The 23113-nt window shown below is 23.7% G+C and overlaps 3 protein-coding genes across 14 annotated transcripts; 1 reads left to right on the plus strand and 2 right to left on the minus strand.

The window, feature by feature from the left end:
- Positions 1–1814: 1814 nt before the first annotated feature.
- LOC113561257 (ribonuclease P/MRP protein subunit POP5) lies at positions 1815–6176 on the minus strand. 4 transcript variants are annotated; one of them, XM_026967573.1, is made up of 5 exons: positions 5930–6176; positions 5762–5814; positions 3878–4023; positions 3218–3387; positions 1815–2734 (listed from the first exon to the last, which is right to left on the minus strand). In XM_026967573.1, exons 3-5 carry the CDS (start codon positions 4017–4019, stop codon positions 2639–2641), a joined length of 408 nt encoding a protein of 135 aa, XP_026823374.1. In that variant the 5' UTR covers positions 4020–4023; positions 5762–5814; positions 5930–6176; the 3' UTR covers positions 1815–2638. The 4 variants fall into 4 exon arrangements, with proteins under 4 accessions (XP_026823374.1, XP_026823372.1, XP_026823375.1 ...); XM_026967571.1 differs by lacking the exon at positions 5762–5814 and having other exon boundaries at positions 5930–6172; XM_026967574.1 differs by lacking the exons at positions 5762–5814; positions 5930–6176 and adding an exon at positions 5533–5734.
- Positions 6177–8350: 2174 nt separating this feature from the next.
- On the minus strand, positions 8351–14779 carry LOC113561157 (ubiquitin carboxyl-terminal hydrolase 30 homolog). 2 transcript variants are annotated; one of them, XM_026967418.1, is made up of 9 exons: positions 14538–14779; positions 13085–13234; positions 12805–12977; positions 12557–12726; positions 12365–12479; positions 10804–11001; positions 10546–10727; positions 10039–10158; positions 8351–8636 (listed from the first exon to the last, which is right to left on the minus strand). In XM_026967418.1, exons 1-9 carry the CDS (start codon positions 14650–14652, stop codon positions 8537–8539), a joined length of 1323 nt encoding a protein of 440 aa, XP_026823219.1. In that variant the 5' UTR covers positions 14653–14779; the 3' UTR covers positions 8351–8536. The 2 variants fall into 2 exon arrangements, with proteins under 2 accessions (XP_026823219.1, XP_026823217.1); XM_026967416.1 differs by having other exon boundaries at positions 10024–10158; positions 14538–14778.
- A 272-nt stretch (positions 14780–15051) lies between these two features.
- Positions 15052–20983, plus strand: LOC113557139 (cytochrome P450 315a1, mitochondrial). Of its 8 annotated transcripts, none has more exons than XM_026962473.1 (8): positions 15052–15244; positions 16329–16753; positions 16975–17156; positions 17892–18095; positions 18373–18506; positions 18592–18807; positions 18878–19090; positions 20760–20983. In XM_026962473.1, the coding sequence occupies exons 2-8, from the start codon at positions 16374–16376 to the stop codon at positions 20862–20864; spliced, it is 1434 nt and encodes a 477-aa protein (XP_026818274.1). In that variant the 5' UTR covers positions 15052–15244; positions 16329–16373; the 3' UTR covers positions 20865–20983. The 8 variants fall into 8 exon arrangements, with proteins under 8 accessions (XP_026818274.1, XP_026818325.1, XP_026818314.1 ...); XM_026962524.1 differs by having other exon boundaries at positions 16399–16753; XM_026962513.1 differs by having other exon boundaries at positions 15149–15164.
- Positions 20984–23113: the final 2130 nt, after the last annotated feature.

Here is a 23113-nt window from a genome sequence, read left to right on the forward strand (position 1 = left end):
TTGGTTTTTACATAAGAAATATTTTTTCTGTGCAAATATAATTCTATAAAAATTATTAAGATCAAGTTGATATTATATCTTGTTAAATTAAATGTATTTACATTACTTTCATTATAATTTTAAAATAATATACAGTATTTAAAATTAATTTGAACAAATTTATATTTTTTCTAATAAATAAAGCTGTAGTTATTTAAAATGAATTATCAATACAATCAATTTAATGAGTGTATTGTAATTTGTTTTATAAAAACTAATTATTGAGAAATGAATTATATTTTAAATGAAAGACAACTGAATTTACTTCTTTAATTTGTAAAGTGTATTTAATAATTAGTATACACATCTTTATATATAGATTACAATGTAGTACAAAATATTTTATTTTTAAGTGTAGTTATAGTTAATATTTAACTTGTACTAACTTTAATTTGTGTGTACTTAATGTTTTTTTATCACTGTTGAGGATTAATTAATAAAAATACTTAAAACACTGTTTGAAACTCTAAATCATGCATTACTCATTTTGCATTACCTACTTCGAAAAAAGTATTTTAATAACCAGGGGTAGTAAGTTAATGCACTAAATGTTCTTAAAAATACTCTAAAATGCACCAAAATATTTAGTAAGACCTTCTATAAAAAAATCCCTTAAATATTATATATATAATAATATTTCATCAATTAATTTGGTTGATATAACTATCTATCGATTGTACATAGATAGTAAGTTTCCAAACAAATTTTGTTTTTAGAATGTAGCTATCAAAATATCCTAGACTAAATCCTTTTAACTTGAAACAAATTTTTATTACTTATCATTATCATTAACTTAATTTAACAAGATTAATTTGAAAATGCATTAACTTATGAGCCTTGGTGATGACATATAATATCTAGAAATATTAATTTATCTAATACTATGTAAAATTAAAATTCAGTACAGAGATTTTAATGTTTTATGTAATATATTGTACATACAATTTTTTTATCTATCATGTAAATTTACATAAATATAGACTTTTATAAATTGTATTATATTGTGAAATATTTTAATTTATTTCAATGAGTTGTATAAATATTAAGATTAGGCAGAACTATCTGTTATTTTGTCGATTGACCTACCTTAATGAGCACAGGTTATAAAATACTTTGAACTAAGAATAATTTTAAATTCACGTTTGTAAAGGCCAAAAATTCAAGTTTTCAAAATATTTTCACTAAAGAAAATTACTTAAAAAAGACATCATTTTTTTGATCTTACTATTATAATTGTTATACTTTGTATTGTTAAGTGGGTTAATCATTAATGTTACCAGCCATTTTTTAAGGTTTAGATTTAAAATTTTTTTTTTATTCTTATTAAATTATTTATATTTTATCTTATCTTATAAGTTACATTTTCCATTCTCTGGTTAAAACTAACTAATTATTAATTGTACTAATTAACTTTTTTCCAGATATTAGTTTATGTTATTATTTAAGCATTAACTGTTGATTGTGGAATAATTGTTCATAGCTTATACCTGCATGATAACAGCTATGAAATATATAAATATATTCTAACGGTCCAAAAGGGTGGTGGTAATTTGAATGTATACAAATAATGTATATATATATTACTAGAATTATTTTGTAGAAATGATTGTTTTATTAAATCATTTTGATTATAAACTGAACTAGTTATGAATGTTAATAATTAAAAATAATATGTACAAATATATTACATATAAATGTATGGTATGGGTTCTAATTATTAAAAGTGATTCTATTTAAAACTAGGTAAAAACATTTTCATATTTTTCAATAAATTAAACAACAGCTCCATCTAAAATTATTTATATTTTAGTGGCTTACTGAAAAAAATTTTTTAATAGGTTACGCAACTATTTAAGAAGATATATTTCTAAATAGATTAAACAACTGTAAATAGATTTAGTATTTTCCTGGCAGAGGAAGCAATACCTTAGCTAAGGAGGCCCAGACTCTTATCACTTCCCTCTCATTTTTCCCAACTAAGACCTTAATGGGAGACAAATATAATTTAAATAAATCCTCACACAAAATCAAGTATAGGGTTTTATTAAATTATGGTATTATTTTATTATACTGTTAAGAGTTAGGTTAAACATCATAAAATTACCAAGAGTTTTCAATAAGTCCTTTTTAATAATATCTTTAACGACCAAGAAGACATAATAAAAAAATTAATAAATAAGAAAACATAATTTGAACAACTTTATAATAGCTAATATGTTTTTTTTAAAGTTTTAATGTTGTTTAGCTGTAGGGTCCAATGTTTTAAAAATCTCTTAATACTTTTTCATACATTTTAAATGAGTTATGTTATGATTGGATCTAAAATGAAATTTTAATAAGGATTGCTAATGTATGTGATATCACACAAATTGTGGATTTTAATATTTACTATTTTCAAATAGCAAGGTACCAGTATACCAATATTGAAAATTTGAACATAATGGCAACTGTCTCCTCTCTGGGCATGCTTATGTTTATACTTTGTAAAATTGTATAAGTATTTAAAGTATTTGAGTAAATATTTATTATTTATCATCTGTACTCCCTAGTACATAAAATAATAGGGTTTTAAATAAAAATTCAAACAAACTTTTTAAAATTAGAAATTTGCTACATTAGTGATGTTTAACATTTTTTCTTTGGTTTTCTCACTTATTATATCAGTCATTTTTCTTACAAGATCTTTTTGATAGTTCTGAAACAAATTTATATTGAATTAATTTCAACTTATTTAATTAAATTATTATTTATTACTAATATAGATAATATTTAATTAATTAATCCTTTACAACCCTATGTTAAAGACAGTAATTAATGTAATGGAGAATGTAGTCTAAAATTAATAATTTCATATTTATGATAATATAATCTTAGCAGAGCATCTGTTTTTTAAAATTTAGTTATTCTAGCTTTAAAATAGCCACCTAAAATAAATTTTTGTTATGCTATTACATATATTTGAAAAAAAATAAGCTATGGTGCTTTCAAAGATATTGCTTCTATTAATTTTTTAATGTCATATTTCACATTTATAATAAGTCTCCTACTACATTTTTCACATTCTAAAATATGGATAATAAAACTTGATATTGTTAAACAAAATCAATTAATTAATATTATTATTAATTTGATATTATGTTATATTAAATAATACTAGAATACAGTATAGTAAAATTACCTGAATAAATTTATAACATTGAAACATGGATGCACCAGTATAAAGTGTTGATAATTGAATTTGTTTTTCTTGGAGCTTGTTAATAAATGGTATAACAGAAGAGAGAAATTGATGAGGACCATGTCTAGTTTTAAAAATGAGAATTTTTGTAGTTGGATTACAATAACGAACTGAAATACATTTAAAACAATAAGAGAAACATTATAAATATAGCAAATATTTAATATACATTATTAACTAATTTTATTATAAATTTTTATGTATTTGATAACTTAGATAATCATGTGGATATTTATTCTAAATAATAAAATTACTAAATATACTATTAAAAGTCTTAAGAAAATTAATGATAACTAATAACTGTCATATTGACAGATACTGCGACAGAAAATGTATAGATTTTCTAAACAATTATAATCATTAGATTACCAACTGGGAATATAGGAAATAGTTGCTTCATAAAATTTTTTTATAGAACTAGAATAGCCTTTAGACATTATATTATCAATTAATCGAGACAATTAGAGCATAAATTCAATAGTCTTAAAATTTCACAATGTTGATTTTTACTTATGGCTAAGGTTTACAATAAAGCTCATTATTTATTTTCTTCTAATTCTAACTATTACTATAATGGGAAATAAAATAAATTGTTTTTACCTTTAAGACATGTTTTAATAGCTCCAGCTCCAAAATCTCCATGTAATGATTTAATCATATTTAATACTGTTATTTGCAATTCTTTATCAGAAATTTTAAAATCTAAATTGTCATCTTCCAAAGTTCTTAATTGAATGACCATGTAACTGAAAATTAAATTTTTAAGGTTTATAAAAAATATAATAGTCAAAAAATAAGGAAAATGTACTTTATATCAAATTTAAATTAAAATAAAAAATATATTTACCTGTACCAGGGACGGATCCAGACCAAGATAACAGGGGGGGTTTGTTTTTAAAAGGCACAAATTAATTTTGATGAAGTATTTATTTAGGTACATACATATGTTACTTTCCACAGTCTCGTACAGAACAAAAAAAAATATTTTTTATAGTTAGATAATAGTAATAAAAAAATATATCACTATAATTTTGTTACTCTTGAAGTATAATTACACCAAAAACTAAAATCAGGGACTTAAACTATTTTTTTTGAGAGAACGGGGGGAGGCGATCGCTTCAATCACCCCCTCTGGATCCGCCACTGAGTTGTACACATAAATGTTTTTTTTTTTTACTTGATTTTTAATCAAGTATGGTAATTGAAATAAAAAAAGTCTCAATTTTTGTTAAATAGGAAAATGATAAAAATGTAACTCAGTTGTAATAAGTAGGAGGATAATTAAGCTAGCTTTAACATAAAATATTAATAAGAAAGATCCAATATCACACCTAAGCGGTGTAACAATTTGAATCTACAAAAACGTTAGCGTCAACAGTCCCAACATTTCTATTTTTTAACTTTTCTATTATAACTTTACTATTATAGCTAAAAGATTGGTGGATAGCGATAACAGCTCATTAATTAAGGGATTATCAAGTAAATAGAAAATGCGAGATTAAAAATTTTCAAAAATAATTATTTAATTTTTCACAGTTAAAAAAATAGTTATTTTTTGCTAGATTTTCATTTAGCGTGTTAGATTACTGAAACTGGAGAACGGATTTTGTTGTTTGGGATCTTGTTAGATTGACATTGGCTAGGAGAAAACCTGTAAAAATTTTCAGAATTTTATCTTCAATCGTTAACTCACTATAAAGCTATAAAGCTGAAAAACGCCCAATAATATTTTTTTTGAAGCTCTGTAGTGAATTAACTATAAAAGATAAGTTCTGAAAATCTTCACTACACTTCTCCTAGCCAATGTGAATCTAACAAAAAGATCCGCTTTCTGGTTTCAGAAATCTATCTCACTAAATGAAAATGAAAATAAAATACATTATACATACATATTGCATATTAATAAATAAAAATTTTTAATAAATAAAGAAAGTTAACATGCTGATCTGACTTGGGGAGTGTTTTTTTTTTAGTGTTTTCTTATTATAAACTATTAATAATTATAGATAATAAGTAAATACGATGAATACATGAATGGTATTGTAAGGGTATAGGGGCAAAGCCCCTCACGGATCACTTTGGTCAACATACATTTAGCCCAAATTGCGCCTATGAACCTAACCAATGGCATTTTACCTAAAATACAGTTTTATAATACCTATTCGTGTTATTTTGATTCATGAATAGAAATATAACAATGAATAAATCCTATTGGTTATAGAACAATTACTTAAAATTGTGATCTAAGATCTTACATTAATATCGTAGATGATTAAATATAGGTTATTATCCATCTCTTCTACCCTTTAGCTTAGTGTTATTCAATTTTATTGGATTCAATTAATTTAAATAAAACATTATTTATTTTCTACATCCTGTGTTTCAAAAAAATAGCTTGATAACAATTGATTTTCATTTACGTAGAAATCAGATCAATTTTTAAGTAATTAATTTCAAAAGATGATTTTATTTTCTTCTAGTTACTTATGAGTTTATGGCCATTTTGTTATTAATTATTACTCTTGCAACAGCTGCAACTTAATAAAAAAAATTAAAAAACAGAATTATAGTGTGAAATTATATCACTAGGTTTATTTTAACAATGCAAAAATGCATTAGATAAATATCATATATAATTGTTCTAACACTTACCGATTTTTATATCGTACCATTCTCAAGTTTGGTTAGAATTATTAGAAATAATACTCGTGTTAATAATTTAATACAATGATATAAAATTATTTCCGTAATTATTATAATTTAAAAAACTTCAAAAACTATATTTTCCGTGTGAAGATAAAGATGATTCAGACATTCTGTAAAAAAATTTTATTTATACTAATTTCAAATTTAAATAAATAAAAATAATTTAATTTTAAATTCAAACCATTTTAACATATTTTAATTTTAGTGATCAAGATCAAGATGCAATAGCAGTTATCACAGATATAGTATCTATATCCGTGGTAGGTATCACCATAGTACCTTTTCTATGGTATCACTGTGTATTAAATATATATATTTACTTCAATCGTATAGAATTATCCTTATAGATTTGAATTTTGAGTAAAGGTAGGTAACCTACTTAGTACCTATTAATTAGATAGACAAAATAGATCGATTTTGTCATGGTACCCACTACCCACCAAACAACTTGACTTTTATAGCTTTTATTATTCTAATGGCATCCTAAAAATCTTATATTGGTCTTAAAAAATGATTTTTGTAAGGCTGTGCATTTTGGCCATATTGAGGATAATATCATGAACACCAGAACACACATGTAGTATGTACTACACAGTACACATGTTAAACATATTGTGATCATGAGTTAAATGTAGACGCGCAAATGACGCGTTATGTGATTAGGCCTGAAGCACTGTGTGTATAATAATATTTACCTATTATAAAAATAACAATTTAGTATATATCCTTTGTGGGTAGTTATGATGTTTTATTAACAGTCTTAGTCTAGTTCTTGATATAAAACTCTCAACGTAAGATCTCGGTGGGTTGTTGGGAATGGTGATTAATGACGTATGAGAGATTAGTGTGTTTTGGTTTGAGTGAAGTTAGGTATGCATTTTTTGTATTGACAGATTGCTACTTCGTTAACTGTTAGTATTTGTAGATCGTTATGTAGGGTATTGTTGGTTATGTCCCAGTGTACCACGAAGCTCCAGTTATTTGTCTAAGGCAGTGTTCTCAAACTCAAATTATCTACGGCCATATATTTTTCAAAAAAAGTTCGCGGGCCAAATTTTAAGTGTCCTCTTTTTTTTACTTATACACTAAAAATTGAAGACAAAATGAAGGCAAAGATACACAAAATCCATTTATCTAAATTATTCTAAATGACTTAATATATTATCAAGTTACGGGTATAAACTTAAATTTAAAATTACACTTGAATAGCATCTAGTTACTAGTATCATTGATTATAAATACTTTGTATTTTTATCAATGCTAGTACGAACAAAACAACACAGGTCACAGTCAAACCGTTATCCATTATTACAGCACCTAATACAAATGATATTTATCTTTGTAGATTAAATTTACCGCATTTCAAATACTTTATCGAGTATAATAGAATTTCTGAACGATTAATGTTTAAATAACATTCCATGTATTTATGATGCGTAAAAAAAAATTAACATTTTTACAATATTTATTCAAAATGTATTTTTATTGCGGGTCATATGTGGCCCGCAAGCTATATGTTTGAGAGCACTGGTCTAAGATATATGGATTCAAAGGCTTGAATTGGTCTTATATTTGAAGGTTTGGCTAGATCTCAGATTTGGATAACAAATGACTAGAGTGGAGTTATAATTGTCTCATATATTAAAATTTAGCTTATTAAACTCATTGATGAGAATAATAGGGGTCGGAAAAGGTGTAGGCGACTGATTTCTTTTAAATTTTGTGTGTTGGGCCCAGGTTAATCTTTTGTCCAAAAATACTTCTAAATATTTGATTTCATATTTGGTATAGGTATTTTGTTGATAGTTGAAGATTTTTGTTAAGAGTGAAATTTACTTGTATTGATAATTGATTTGTTTTCATTTATTTGTTCTATTTGATATCTGGTTTAAATGGTATTGAGATATTTAATACAAGTATATGTTCATTGTTCATGTTAACATTAATAAAAGGATGCTATTTGTTTCCGTTTTACAAATGCTTAATGTTTTTTAAGTGAAATGAGTATTTTTAAAACCTACTATTTTATACATATTATTCGATAAAAAATCGAATTAATTCTAAAAAACCTGTACATGAATACAGATCAAATTTTTACCATTTTGATAGTAGGTTGATTTACACCAATATTAAAGCTTACAAAGCAAAACATGAACTGCTGAACGTATATTTGTTGTTACGTATTTGTATGACATCAAATGAGGCTGTAGATTATAGAGTTCTTTTAATGAATATAATATAATTTCATAAATATTTATAGAATAATATTAACTAATGAATAGTGTATCCAAAATGTTCACACAACCATATAAATTAGTTGTAACCAATTGTTAAAAGAAATTGTAAATAGATATTAATAGAATTATATAATACAATAATACAACCATTTAATTTCTAAACAAATTATAATCTAATACACATGCACATTATAACAAAACAGTATTACTGTACATAAGAAAACAACTATTGTAAGTCTTGATATTTAATAAAGGCAGTCTTCAGTTGAAAAACAAATTATACTATTTTTAATTTGCTTCTATACTAGTATAATTGTTATGTGTCACATTTTTCATAAAACAACATATAAACAACTGATTGTAGAACTTGTTGTAGTGTAACTTCTTCAATGTGTGCATCAGAAGTGAAAAACCATCTACAAATATTAAACAAAACAAATAATATTAATATTTTCCATAATTTTTATAGTATATTTTGTTAAATATCTCTAAAACTTGATCTACATTGATAAGTGTTAGCGTGAATTTTTGTTTCTATGAAGCAACTACATAAAATAAATACCCACCAACCAATTGTTCATTGTTTATTTATTATTAACAGGCAGGGCCCACCAGCACAGAATTTATATACATAGAATTAATAAATATACCTACAAAAGTATTACTTTAAATATCTTTAAGATAATTTGTAATCTATTTTTTAATTATTTGTAATGACTTTGGGAAAATTGATAAATGTTAAAATAAATGTTCAAATACTTTTAGACAAAGTCGTAATTACTTAAGACTTTAAGAAAGTATTGTGTCTTTTTTTTATGACTAATGACAATATTAAATTGGTTGGTAGGACTTAAAGAAGTTAATTTGTTAGATAGCTTAAGATGTTAATTGAGAAACATAATTTGTAATTATCAATAATTGTTCATATAATTTAAACATAAATTCTCTTTTAACTTAAATTAAATTAATGTGCATAGAAATTTTTATATTTAGTATTTATCCATGTCAATCACTCAATATTTTCTAAAAAAAGCTGTTAAAGTAAATTATTAAGATATTAAAATCACGGAAAAACATATTACTTAAAGAATAATTTTGTTGTACATTAACCTCTTTGTTCCTTATTCTTTAAAAATAATAGATATGTTTCATTTTAATATTTAAAAATATTAGTTAATAATTTAACTATTCAAACAGATTACAGTTATGTACATTTTTATAAGAAGTATGATGATAGTACATGGTATAGTACAGAGGTCGCCAACCAATCGATCTGGTTGATCTTTAAATTTTCCTAGATTTCGATCACTAGGAACTTAACATTTTGAATGTAGCTCACTTGATTGAAAAGATTGGTGACTCCTGATATAGATAGTAGATACAACTGATACAAGATAGGTAGACTATTATGAACCAACTCAAACACTATCATACAATATAAAGTAGCAAAAAAAAACATCAGTTATTAATGATCAATTTGTAAATATGATTTAAATAAGATTTTTTCTAGTTAACAGATATAACTATACAAGCTTAATTTATAACATGTATAATCAACTATGGGTCAGATTTGCAAAATAAATTAAAGTTTAATTTTTAAAATTTCATCAAATATTTGAAGTATACTTAATTGATATTGCTTGACAAGGTCTGATAAACATGCAGAAGAATGCATGTTTATAAAATATATAATTTGTTAATAAAATATACAAATAATGCAAGTAATTTTTTTTTAATATATTATGTATTATGCAGATTTTAATAAGGGATTTAAAAATGGGGGCATGCAAAATATTGAAATACCTTGTTTCACTGCACCTGTGTCTAGAATGATCTGTTGTGGTTCCTCTCCTGTATGTACTGAAATGACCAGTATTATGCTCACCAACATGGACAACAACAGCTTTTAATCTGTATGTGTACTTATTTCCTCTTAACCTAAACAATATATTTTATTAAAAGTAAGATTAATTAAGGTAACTAAGAAAAATAAATAAGCATTGAATAATAATAAAGTACACTAAGTAAAAATATATAACCCGTATTATCATCAAACTATTACTATAATAAATAAATGGTAAAATAAATCCATTGAAAAAACACATAATCTTAGTTTAAAATTCAAATTTTAAGATAAAATTATAATTGTTCAGTAATACTGTGTTAAAAAAAATTAATGAAGTATTTTTATGGGAATTTTAAAACAGTTAATTTGTTCTTGTATTTAAGCCATAAAATAAAACACTTAATATGAGATAGATAATTTCTACAATGAAAATTTTCAAATTCAAATGCAGACAACTTTTAATTATGTACAATTATTACCTTTCTAATGGTTCAGAAGAACTTCTTTCTCTAGATTGCCTTAGTTTGCTTAGTTGGTCATAAACACTGGTATATTTATCCATGTGTAAATATTCTGGAAATTCCACAAAATCTTTTCTTTTTAATGGTCTATCTTTAGAATATTGAGTTCTTACTAAGTGTAGACATAAACATGAAGGTAGCTAAAATATTTGTTAATTATAATTACTTATTATTATAATACATAATTGTTTAATTAGTTAAATAAAAAAAGGTTACTTTTCCAAATTTGACACTTTTTATGTAGGATTTGCCATCAGTTTTGGTATTATTTTTATCACAATTTGTACATGGTAAATTTTCCAGCTTCTCCTTTTTGATATATTGTTCTAAAATATCTGTTAATTCAATTTTCAATTGAGGATATTCGGGTAAATTCAATGATATAACATAAAATTTTTCATAGTTTAAGGATAACTAAAAAAATTTAAAAAAGAATTAGTACATTATTACAATATAAAAATCATAAATTAATTTTAAAATATGAAAAATTTCACACTAATATTTAATTTTTTTAAATTATAATATATTCAATTATTTTTAAACAAATAACATTTGGCTTATTTTTATTGAAAATATAAATTGATTATATACAAATGAGCACAAAAAAAATTATGTCAAGATAACAGTTGTATCTAAAGCATACAATACATGTATGGTTGGTTAAGATAATGTCAGTGCATTATTTGTTTTTCTCTCTATCCCTTGAGTGACAACAAATTTGTATTCATTAAAATTAATTTTGTGTTTCTAGCTTTAATATTAGCGAATTAATCTATTAGACATATTTTTTAAAGATGTATTATTAATATATATATGAATATCTAGTTTTTTGCAAATATATTAACTATACTCATTATCTTTGTAGGGTGTAATAATTTTAATTAAATAAATATTATTAAATTTAAAGGTAAGATTATTATTATATACATTTGTATTGATATTTTAATTTTAAGATGAATTATGGGCATTTAAAAATTGTAATAAAAATTACACAGTTATAATACACTTTAGAATAAACATAAAAGTCTTAGCGATTCTCAGACAATATTTTTATCTTTATGTTTGATAATAAATCAATTCATTCTTTTATTTTAAAGTTAAAAACACAACATTTGTTTTGTCAAACTCAAATTTTATATATTATACATGTCTTAGAGAGAGAAAGTATAATTCATTAACATCTACTTAAATAAAAATTGTTCATTTTGTACTAAGTTTTTATTAGAAAAATAATTACTGACCAGGGTAGAAATTCTAGCTAGAAAACAACTTATATTTTTTTTTATGAAACAACAGTACCATGCACTGACAAACACTGATTACTTCAACACCAATATAACTTGAATTTATAATTAGAAATGAAGGTTTACAGTTGTGATAAATGCGCAATGGAGCGCATATGAAGACTTGTGTGAGTTCATCATACTGCGGACTGGATACATCACGCACTCGAGCATATATTGACACAGTCTCAGTGGCGCCAAAATATATATTTACCAATGACAATTATCATAGGTGAATTTAGCAAGTAGGTTATTACCTTTGTCTTTGAGTGTACAAATTTACATTAATCTAACCTTGGTGAGTGTAAAAATTTTTAGTAGAGGTGTCTTATGTCATAGGCAAAACTTTGGAATTTGTCGCCACTGCATGCTTTTGTTTATATGTCGACTGTATGGGAGAGATTCATGGCAAAAGATCATTCAACATGCAGAAAATGATCCTGTTTCCCCGTGAAAAAAAGTTATAATATCTTACTTATTAATTAAAAACTTACTTTGTGATGACATAAAGAACATTCTATATTATTTGATAAATAACCCAAAAAAGGGGCTGGTTTAACATTTTGATTTTTGTCCAATGATTTCCTGTCACTTTGTAAGACTATGTTTCTATAAAATAATTGTTGAAGATTAATTGATTGAATAAAATAAAAAAATACTTATAACAATTAGAATAACTATATTACCCAGATATATTAAGAATATTATTTGATATTACAGCTGTATTTTCTAATAAATTTCCTTCAGCTTTAGATGGATTGTATACATTAATACAGACATTATTTACAATTTTTATTGGATTTTGAATGTTTCCTTTTTCTATTAAATTCCCATTAGTTTCTAAACAATCAGCCAACTAAAAAAATGTTTTATTATAAAATATTGTTAAACACAATGTATATAAATAAAATTTTTGATTAAAGAGTAAACTTACACTACAACTTGTTTTGTATGCTTCGTCTTCAATCACGGAAAATAAATGAATAAATAATTCATGAACATCAGCTTGAAGGTTTGGTTTGAAATGAAATCCAACTTTAGTCAATATAGTTACTAATTCTATTGGAGAAAGTATACCATCATCATTGTACCTAGCTCCTGTTAAAACTTTATCAAAAAAAAGACAAAAAAATAATAACTTATATACATATTTTTATAAATCTGGTATTACAAATAAATGTAATACAAATATTTTTTTTTCTCAAACATCTTACATTTAAGTGTTTTATTCAAAGTGTAGGACACAGTTGAAGACTTAGGTTGTTGATTTAACCACTCGACAAACATAGGACAAGAAGCAAGTGACTGTAATAAAGTATTTAAATAGCAAGTAGATCCTAAATTTTGTAATCCACAAAAACCACCTGTAAACAGAAATCATTAATTTTATAGAATTGTATGTTATTTTAAGTTAAGATAATAACTGAATTTTTACTACATAACATAGTTGCGTAGGTTCATAAAATTTAATAACTATTTGTTAGACATAATAGATGATTGATGCTTATAGTTAATCATTAAACGTTTAATAGTGAGAATATTAAATTTGAACAAAAATAATGTACTAAAAATAAATAAAACTACTTATTAATATTATTTCCTATCTATAAATAAGCTTTTAATATTTAACTTTGATAATTGGTCAATTACTGATCAAATATTTTTTTGTTCAACTTAATGTAATAAAAAACTAAAAATGACTTAAACAACTAAAATAAAAATAATTTTTTTAATAAGAAGTATAAGTAAAAAAAAAACTCAGAGATTAGGAAGCAGAGTGAATAATATGTGATTTAATTATACCTTAATAATTAAGAACAATGGTTAGGTCAGGTTATTGATTATTCATAAAGAGTTAAATTTATTTCAAATATTTTCAGATTCAGCTCCTTAAAATATTAAAAAAAAAAAAAAAATTTAATGAGCATGGCTACTACTAAGAATATTTATTCCAATATTTAAAATAACAAAACCGGATTATAAATATAGAAATATGAACTATAATATGAATTTTATCAAATAAATATTGACCAAGTTATGTTTAAATATAGTATAAAACAAAGAAAATAAATTGAAATAAGAGTATTAAATTATTTTATTACATTGATGATCTCATAGCTATTCACTTAGTGTGAAGAGTTTAAAGAGTATTTCTATGGACGACAGCGGTCACACATTGTTATTATCTTTACTCAGTATAACTGTGGGCTATCATAATCAAATTTATTTTTAAATGTGAATATTTTTTGTAGCATCGGGCAAATAGAGCCATCACATGGCATTAAACACATTAAATTAATATCCTTATAAAAAATTTAATGAAAAAGAAACTAAATGTTAAACATTTGCATAATTTAAACTAATACAAATAAAGTTTATAAGAACTTCATTCATATGATAAAGAAGATAATTTATTTTTGTGTTTTATTATAGCAATAATCTTTATTGATATTTAATTTTTAATATGAAGTACCTGGTAAAATGTTTGTATTTTGTATATTCTTAATTACTGTTAAAAATGTATTGATTAAAATTAATAAAAAAATAATTTTTTTTATATATTTAAAATACCTAACAATAGTAATTTTTAGGTACATTTCCATACAACTAATATTTAAATACATTCAGTTTATTGAATATTTAAGTTGTTAATTTAGGTTAACTAACTTTTTCTTGAAGATTTTGGTTTATTTGATGGACCAAATAATACATAGGCTACTAATGCTAATCCAGCTCCAGTAACACCAATAAAAGCTAAATGGTTTCCATTTATCTTAAACATTGTAAAATTTATAAATTCATAGTTGTTACAGTAAAAAATAAATCATCATTCACCAATAACTATACATTAAAAAGAAAACATAACTATACAAAACAAAATAAAGTTAGAAAATAGGTATAATGAAAATTGAAAACCCAAATGAACTTTGTACAATCGTACCTTATAAATTATAGTTAGTAATCACATGATAATCAGATAACACCCATTTTCCCTCACCTGGCAAAATTAACCATATGATGATATGATAAAAAAAAAACAGTGTGGGTATTTTTTTAATATAATTCATTTTATTGCGTTTTGAGTATACTATTAATTATGATTTATGATTTTTTGTTGATATTTTAGTCTGTAAAGCCATAGCGTTCTATGGTAAAGTCAGTAAGTTGTTCTGTGCTTTGGTTATAAACATGATCTAAGATTATGGTTATAAACACCACATCCCTTAGATATAGATAATATTATCTATTGCCGTGGTTTGGTTTGTTCAATTTCAAATTTCAATAGAATTCTAGGTATCTATTCAGACAATACAGTCGTTCTTAGACTTGTGGTATATATACTTATCTCTGGGCATTTGCCTCTCTAGTCTATGGTAAACTTAAATAAGAATGGATAATTATTCCTTAATTATTTTTTATTTTATTAATGTTCTATTGTAAATTAAAATATAGTGATACTATTAATATATTAAATAAATTAAGATGAGTTGAGAGTTCAAAATCTAAAAAGTAATAATGTAAATATTGTATAAAAAGAAAAAATAAACATAATATTATGCCCTATCTTCAACAAAACCAGTAGGTAAATTAAAATATTTCAATTTATTGTCCAGGTATCGATTTTGTGATAAAATTTTAAATTAAGCTGACATTAGTAAAATCACTTCACAATTATTCACATAGGTATGTTTATGATTTTAAAATTTTGGTAAATTTTAGTTAACTGTATTTAAATACTTGGATATTTTCTATTTTTATTGTGTCTTGTGGGCATTATCATAATTTTCTATTGTATGTGTATTTAAATCGAATTATCAAATCTGGAATTAATAAGAAATGTACTTTAACAATTTGAAATATAATATAAGTTACCTACTATTCATTAATATGTAACTCCAAATAGAGACTTCAAAAGTTTAAAAGGAGTTTTCTGATTTTTTTCTTTTTAAATACTTAAATATTTTCTACAAATACTTGATTTATGAAGAATAGACAATAGTATAATTATTTGAATATTGCATTTAGAACATTTTATTAATAATCATAGACATTTTAGTTACAGTATATATAATTTATGTACTATGATAATTTCTAATCAGATCATTTTTACTACATTTTAACAGATTGGTACCACATTTATTTACATTATTTATAATCAATAATCATAGTATGTACCATACTATTTGTAATATTATAATGTTTATTAGTCATTATTCATTACCTAATGGAAACACATTGTTCTATTTCATTCTACATGGTTATTTTTTATCCTCAACTCATTGCCTCTTACTTTAACATTTCATTATGTCTATTTTTTAATTAGGTGATTTAAATCATATGCTCTCACATTAGTATCAATTAAAGATAAAAATTTTCAATAAACTCACTTTTTACTGTCTTATTATGTTGATTTTTTTTTTCAACTAATTTAATTTAAAAATTGTTTTTATTTAATAGATTATAGCAGTATCATAGCCCACGACATTTAAAAATATTTTTACAATGCTTAATAGATTCTATTCATTAGTTTTAGTAAATTCTACTAAAACAAGATTTATGTCCACTACAAACTTAAAAAATACAAGTACTATATCCAAAAAAGAAATACCTATTGTTAAGGGTTTACCAGTAGTTGGTACAATGTTTTCAATTTTGGCTGTTGGCGGTGGTCGTAAATTACATGAATATATTGATAAACGTCATCAACAATATGGTTCAGTATTTAGAGAAAAACTTGGTCCTGTTGATGCAATTTGGATAAGCAACCCATTGGATATGAAATTATTATTTGCACAAGAAGGAAAATTTCCCAAACATATTTTACCTGAAGCATGGTTACTTTACAATGACACATATGGCCAACAACGTGGACTCTATTTCATGTAAATTATATAATATTAATAATTTCATATTATAAATTATAGGCATAATCATTAATTATTATAAAATTAATAAATATTATTTATAAAAATCTTCAATTTCAACATTATTTAATTACTATAATTTTATATACAGCTATTACATATAAATAAAAATATTATTTTTAATATTTCTAATCTTTATCCTTTTATTCGTTTTAATATTATAATTAATTTGTTTTTAGGGATGGAAAAGAATGGTGGAAATATAGACAAATATTTAATAAAATTATGTTAAAAGATTTGAATGTGAATTTTATCAAATCTTATAAAATTGTAATTAATGATTTATTAAATGAATGGGAATTGAGTGATGGACAAGTGCTTCCAAATCTTATAGGAGATTTATACAAACTTTCAATATCGTGTAAGCTTTTTAATGTTTAACTTCAAATTAATAAATAATAAATGTTAAATTTTTGTCTTCATTAGGTGAATATAACAATACAACAATTAAAAGAACATTGATATCTAATCATTTTATATATTTCAGAATGAATTCTAAAACTTAAGTTGTGTCATTTTACTGATAGAAATTTGGTATAAATGGGGTTTCTTGTAAAGTATACAATATTTAAATAACAACACATTACATAACTGTACTCTGTCCAGCGAGAGAACGTGCCTCAAACCGTCCAAAATCAGTTTTTCTACGCATTCCCCAATGATACTCAGCCATAAGTAAACCAGTTTTGATAGCAGGGGGATGTCAGGATTAGCTGGAATTCTCACTGGACAGACTATAGTTACCTCTTTGTATTATTAATGTATGTACCTTTTTAATTACATTGGGTTGATTACTATTTCTTGTTCTTTGTGTATTTAATATTTATTATTTATAGATTAGAATAATAATATACACTATTAAATAAAAAATATTTGAATAAAATAAGTTATTATTATTATTATTTTTTTTTTTTGAGAAAAATATTTTTTGTATTTGTTACTCAGATACAGATCTGTTATGTATTACGTTATTATTCAAACTATATTTTTATAAAGTACATTATATTTTTATTTGTTAATTATTTAAATCATAATCTATTTTTAATAGTTCGTAGTGTATACAAATTATTAAATAATATAGTTTAATGGTTTACAGTTATGGTGGCACATTTGGTTGGAGGAGTTTATGATAATTATAAAAATGACCTTTCAAATGATGTAAATTGTTTATCACAATGTGTACAAAAAGTATTTCAGTGTACTGTCAAATTTACAGTTATTCCTGCCAAAATTTCTAAATTATTAAAACTGAAAATTTGGGATGATTTTGTACTTGCTGTTGATAATTCTATTGAAAGTGGTAAGATTTTATTAACTTTTAAGCAAACATTATTTATATTGTAACTTACTTTAAACAGACTACATAGGGATCTGTATGTGATAAATAAAACTAAAAATCTAAAGAAATTCATAATTAAGATTTAATTTCTACAAAGTTATATATATATAAACATTTAGTTATGTTAATTGCGCCGATAACAGTATTATAATAAACAATTACTACTACTAAAAATAAACTAGTTTAACACTTTTGAGACAGTCAGTACTAACTACTAATATATATATTTTGTTTGTAGCAAATAATTTGGTGTCAAAATTAATGAGCTTTGATAGTGATGGTTTATTAAATTCTATATTAAATGTTCATGATATACCTATTGATATGATTAAGAGGCTAATAATTGATTTTATAATCGCTGCTGGTGATACTGTAAGAATTTAAAAAAATATATTTACATTTTTATAATAAACTGTTTAATTATTATTAATGTATGATTATATGTTATATTTTAAAGACTGCTTATTCAACTCAATGGTCTTTATATACTCTAGGGCTTCACAAGAGTATACAAAATAATTTAAGACATAGCTTATTAGAAACAGATTTCTTGGAATGTGATTATTTAAATAATATTTTAAAAGAAGTGTTAAGAATGTATCCATTGGCACCTTTTCTTGCAAGAATTCCTCCAAATGATATTTATTTAACAGATCACATAATACCTGCGAATGTATGTGTATATAAAAATCCTTTTATTTTATAAATTTAAATAACTATTTTAATTTTACTACTGGTTATAGAGTTTAGTTGTTATGTCAATGTTCACAAGTGGTAGAAATGGAAAATATTTCAATAACCCCGATGAATTTAGACCAGATCGCTGGAATCGTCTAAAAAGTAATAAATATAATGGTGTAAATGAGCCATTTGCAACCCTTCCTTACGGATTTGGTGCAAGATCGTGCATTGGACAAAAAATGGCACATATTCAGATGTGTTTGACACTAGCAGAGGTATAACAAAATTTAAAATTATATAAGTTAATAAAATATTTTAAAAGGATGCTCATCTAGTCTAACAAAAATTCGACAACAAATTTGTGTTCAGGCTATTGAGAATAATATTAGTAATACAAAATTAACAATCATATAAGTTGTAAATTAAATAACAAAAATAAGATATAATAAAATTAATTGAAATTATGTATACAATTAACATTATAATTAATCAACCAGAGAATATACCTAAATTTAAAATTATAATATGACATAGAAATTGGCCAACATAATAACCTATAAACTTTACTGGTAGGTAAAATAATCCCTCAAACCTAGTGCAACTAAAAACACAAATGTTTAGTCGTTCTACCAAATAGGTTGCATTAATAAAACTACTACTGGAGATATTATGGGGTTTGGATAACGGTTTAAAATTAAAAAAAATCATGGATATGACTTGTTCTTGCATATTTCAAGTTAATAAGTATTGATACTTTATCCCGAGGAAAATTATAATTGTTTCGTAAGATTTATTATCCAATTAAGAGGACGACATATCTGTATGTGTTGTTTTCATCTTATAAACCAAAAACAGCAAATGTATGCTTTTAGCTTTAAGAGGACACCATACCTCTATGTGTTGTCTCTGTCTTACTAACGTACATCATAACAAATTTTCGTTCAGCAGAATTCATTTTGTAATGTTAGCTTTAATATTAAAGTAAATTTACCTATTATCAAATTTAAAGGTAAAAATATTATCTAGACAATTGCATGTATATGCTTTTATTGATATTATTATTTTAAAGTGAGTTATAGCTATGTAAAATATAACAACTTTAAAATGTTCATAACTCACTTTAAAATAATAAAATCATATGTCATTGTCTAGATAATATTCTTACCTTTATATTTGATAATAGGTAAATTTACTCTAGTATTAAAGCTAACATCACAAAATATATTCTGCTGAACGAAAATTTGTTATGATGTATGTTAGTAAGACAAAGACAACACATGTGGGTATGTTGTCCTCTTAATATTAAAATTAATTTACATATTATCAACTTTAAAGGAAATAATATTATCTAGGGCATCTCATAGGCTTTTATTGATATTTAATTTTTAAATGAGATAGTTGATATTAACACTAAAATTAAAGTATGAATGAAAGCCTATGAGATGCCCTAGATAATATGTAAATTTATTTTAATATTAAGCTAACAGCATAAAATAGATTTCACTGAATGCATATTTGTTATGTTTTACGTTCATAAAACGAAGACATACATGCAGGTATGATGTATTTTTAACAATCTTTATTTCATGATGCATTATCTGTGTTTATAGGTTTTATTATGTTTATTATTTTAAATTTTACAATATGAGATAACTACAAAATATTATTTATTAATAAATTTTTTATTAGAATAACCTTAGGCAGTATGGAAATTAGGAATTACACATATTTTGATAAGATCAACTTTTTTATTATTTGTGTAGTGAAAATGTGAAATAAATAGGTAACATAGTTATACAATGTATATTAAATAATATACAATAAAAATGAACAGAATCTCTACCTTTATTCCAAATATTTAAAACACGTCACAAAATATTCTTATTTTTATTTAGTATAGATTTATTTTAATCTATTTAATGATTTGTATATTTTTCAATATAGTGCATCAAAAGATATAAGATGCAGACAATTGAACCAGTGAAAATTGCATTAGATTTAATTACAGTTCCAGATAATCACATAAATATAAAAATACAAAAGATATAATTTTTAAAGTTACTTACTAATATTGGTTTATACAATTATTGTATCTAATATCTTCAATCGGTACCTATCTGTTAAAATGTATAATATTAAGTATTAAGTATACTGGTAATTTGTACATACCAAGTAATAATTTTATATGATTACAACTTATTTTAGTTACATTATATTATTCAATTTTACTTTATAATATATACTGTCAACTGGTTAGTATACACATATTTAAATTTATCTTTAATTATTGATTTTAAAATTATGTTATATTTTAGAATTTTATTTTAATTTGTGATGATAAATAAAACTATTAATGATATTGCTTATCTTTCTGTTTGTTGGTCTTCAGCTGTTCATTTGAATACTTTTTCAATTCAATTTTAATCTGCAAAATATATCCATTTTTTTGTTATTACTTTGTACCACAGGAACTTTTTTCACATAGGTAACATTAAATATCTCAGCTTTATTTGATTGATTAAATCGAAATTTTTGTAAAGCTATGATGAGATACCTAAATTTATATTTATCGGAACAAGATTTATAATGAACTTTACATTTATAAATAACAACATCTATTTTCAATCCCTACCATATTTTGGTAAGTTTAGTGTCCGTAAACGCTTTTATATGGAGAAGGGGTAAAAAAAGGTATAAACTCAATCTTTCTAGATTCCTACTTGTAGTTTTAAATTTTGTTTATAAAATATATTTTTGCTCCATGTTCTGAAGCCTCTTTAAGTAAATCCCAATTCCAATCTTATCAAACGGTTAAGATTTCAAGCTTAATTATTCATTGCCATGTCACTCCCTATCAGAAAAAAATGTTTTATACACGATCATTAATGTCCTATTATACATTTCCAATTTTATGTTACACAGTCACAGACTTAAAAATTAAGACTATTCTTATGTTTATATTTTATTGATGATTTTATAATGGACTTCCTTTCCATTATAACCCACTTTTATAAAATCTAATATAGCCACTCACACAATTCCTGGAAATTTGCTTCGACGATTGAAAAAAAAACCGGCGTAGAGTTCTTTATTTTTAAATAAAAAAAAGGATATTGCTGTTATTAATTTATTATACGTATCTATTATATTGTAATTTAATTAACAAGAATATTGATATTTAAAAAAATTTTAAAAATCAGCCATTTGACTTAAATAAATATTTTTACCATCTACATGTTTCTAAAAATTAAAGTTACAAATTGGCTGTTTTGAATGTTTTGGAAAAAAATTTTATCAATTTTAAAGTTTTTTATTTTCGGTATTAAAAATAAAAAATGTAGTGCAAGGGTCTAAATTATATTTATAAGAAATTTTTTTAAAATATTGATTAGAACTAAAGTTATTTAATTATTTAATTTGACAGATCCTTGTTGGACACCCTGTATAAATATTTTTGTTTTAAGGGCACTGTGATGATTGCTTGTTTTTAAAAAAATAAAAATAAATCTAACAAATTTGTTTTAAAATGTGGAAATATCAGTGCTAGGATATTTTTTATTTTCCTTGATTATGAAAATACCTGTCGGTTTAAATTCCAAAAAAGTAGACTAACATTTTCATTATTTTTTAACTAAGCTCCAGTGCTCAGTGCTAGTAAAATTGTAGAAAAAACTATAAATATCATATTCCGATACCTATCCATTTAAGACGACACAATATTATATAAAGATAAAGCATCGAGCATCATATGATTATTTCCAGTATAGGTATAATATGCATTTATTAGCATTTTAATTATTAATTTTATTAAATTATTTTAAAGACGATATCTTTTTTTTTGCGTTTATATATTTATGAGTTAACAAGTATTTTTTTGTAAATTAGAATTACATTATTTACTGTAACTAACAGAATTTTTTTTTTTTTAATGTTTAATTTAAATATTCTAAGTCGTTTAAATCGAAATTCAAATGAATAGATTTTGAGTTAATAATTTTTATAATACATATTATGAATAAAAGATAACAGTTTACTGTCCTTCTAAATTGTTAAACCTAAAATAAAATACATATTGTATTATTTAATCAAATAATACAGTAGGTTATTACTTTATTAGGTACCTACTTAATTTACATTACTTTTTCATTTCTTTCTAAATATTCTCTTAAAATATACAGTATATTGGATACAAGGCTTAAAAATGCAAAAACTATATATAAATATAAGTATTAATAAGTGGGCTCTACCTATACTACCAATATATTTATTACGTAGGTACTGAGAAATTCTTGATGTCT

This window comes from Rhopalosiphum maidis, chromosome 4, assembly GCF_003676215.2.
Source record: "Rhopalosiphum maidis isolate BTI-1 chromosome 4, ASM367621v3, whole genome shotgun sequence".
Classification (NCBI taxonomy): Eukaryota; Metazoa; Arthropoda; class Insecta; order Hemiptera; family Aphididae; genus Rhopalosiphum; species Rhopalosiphum maidis.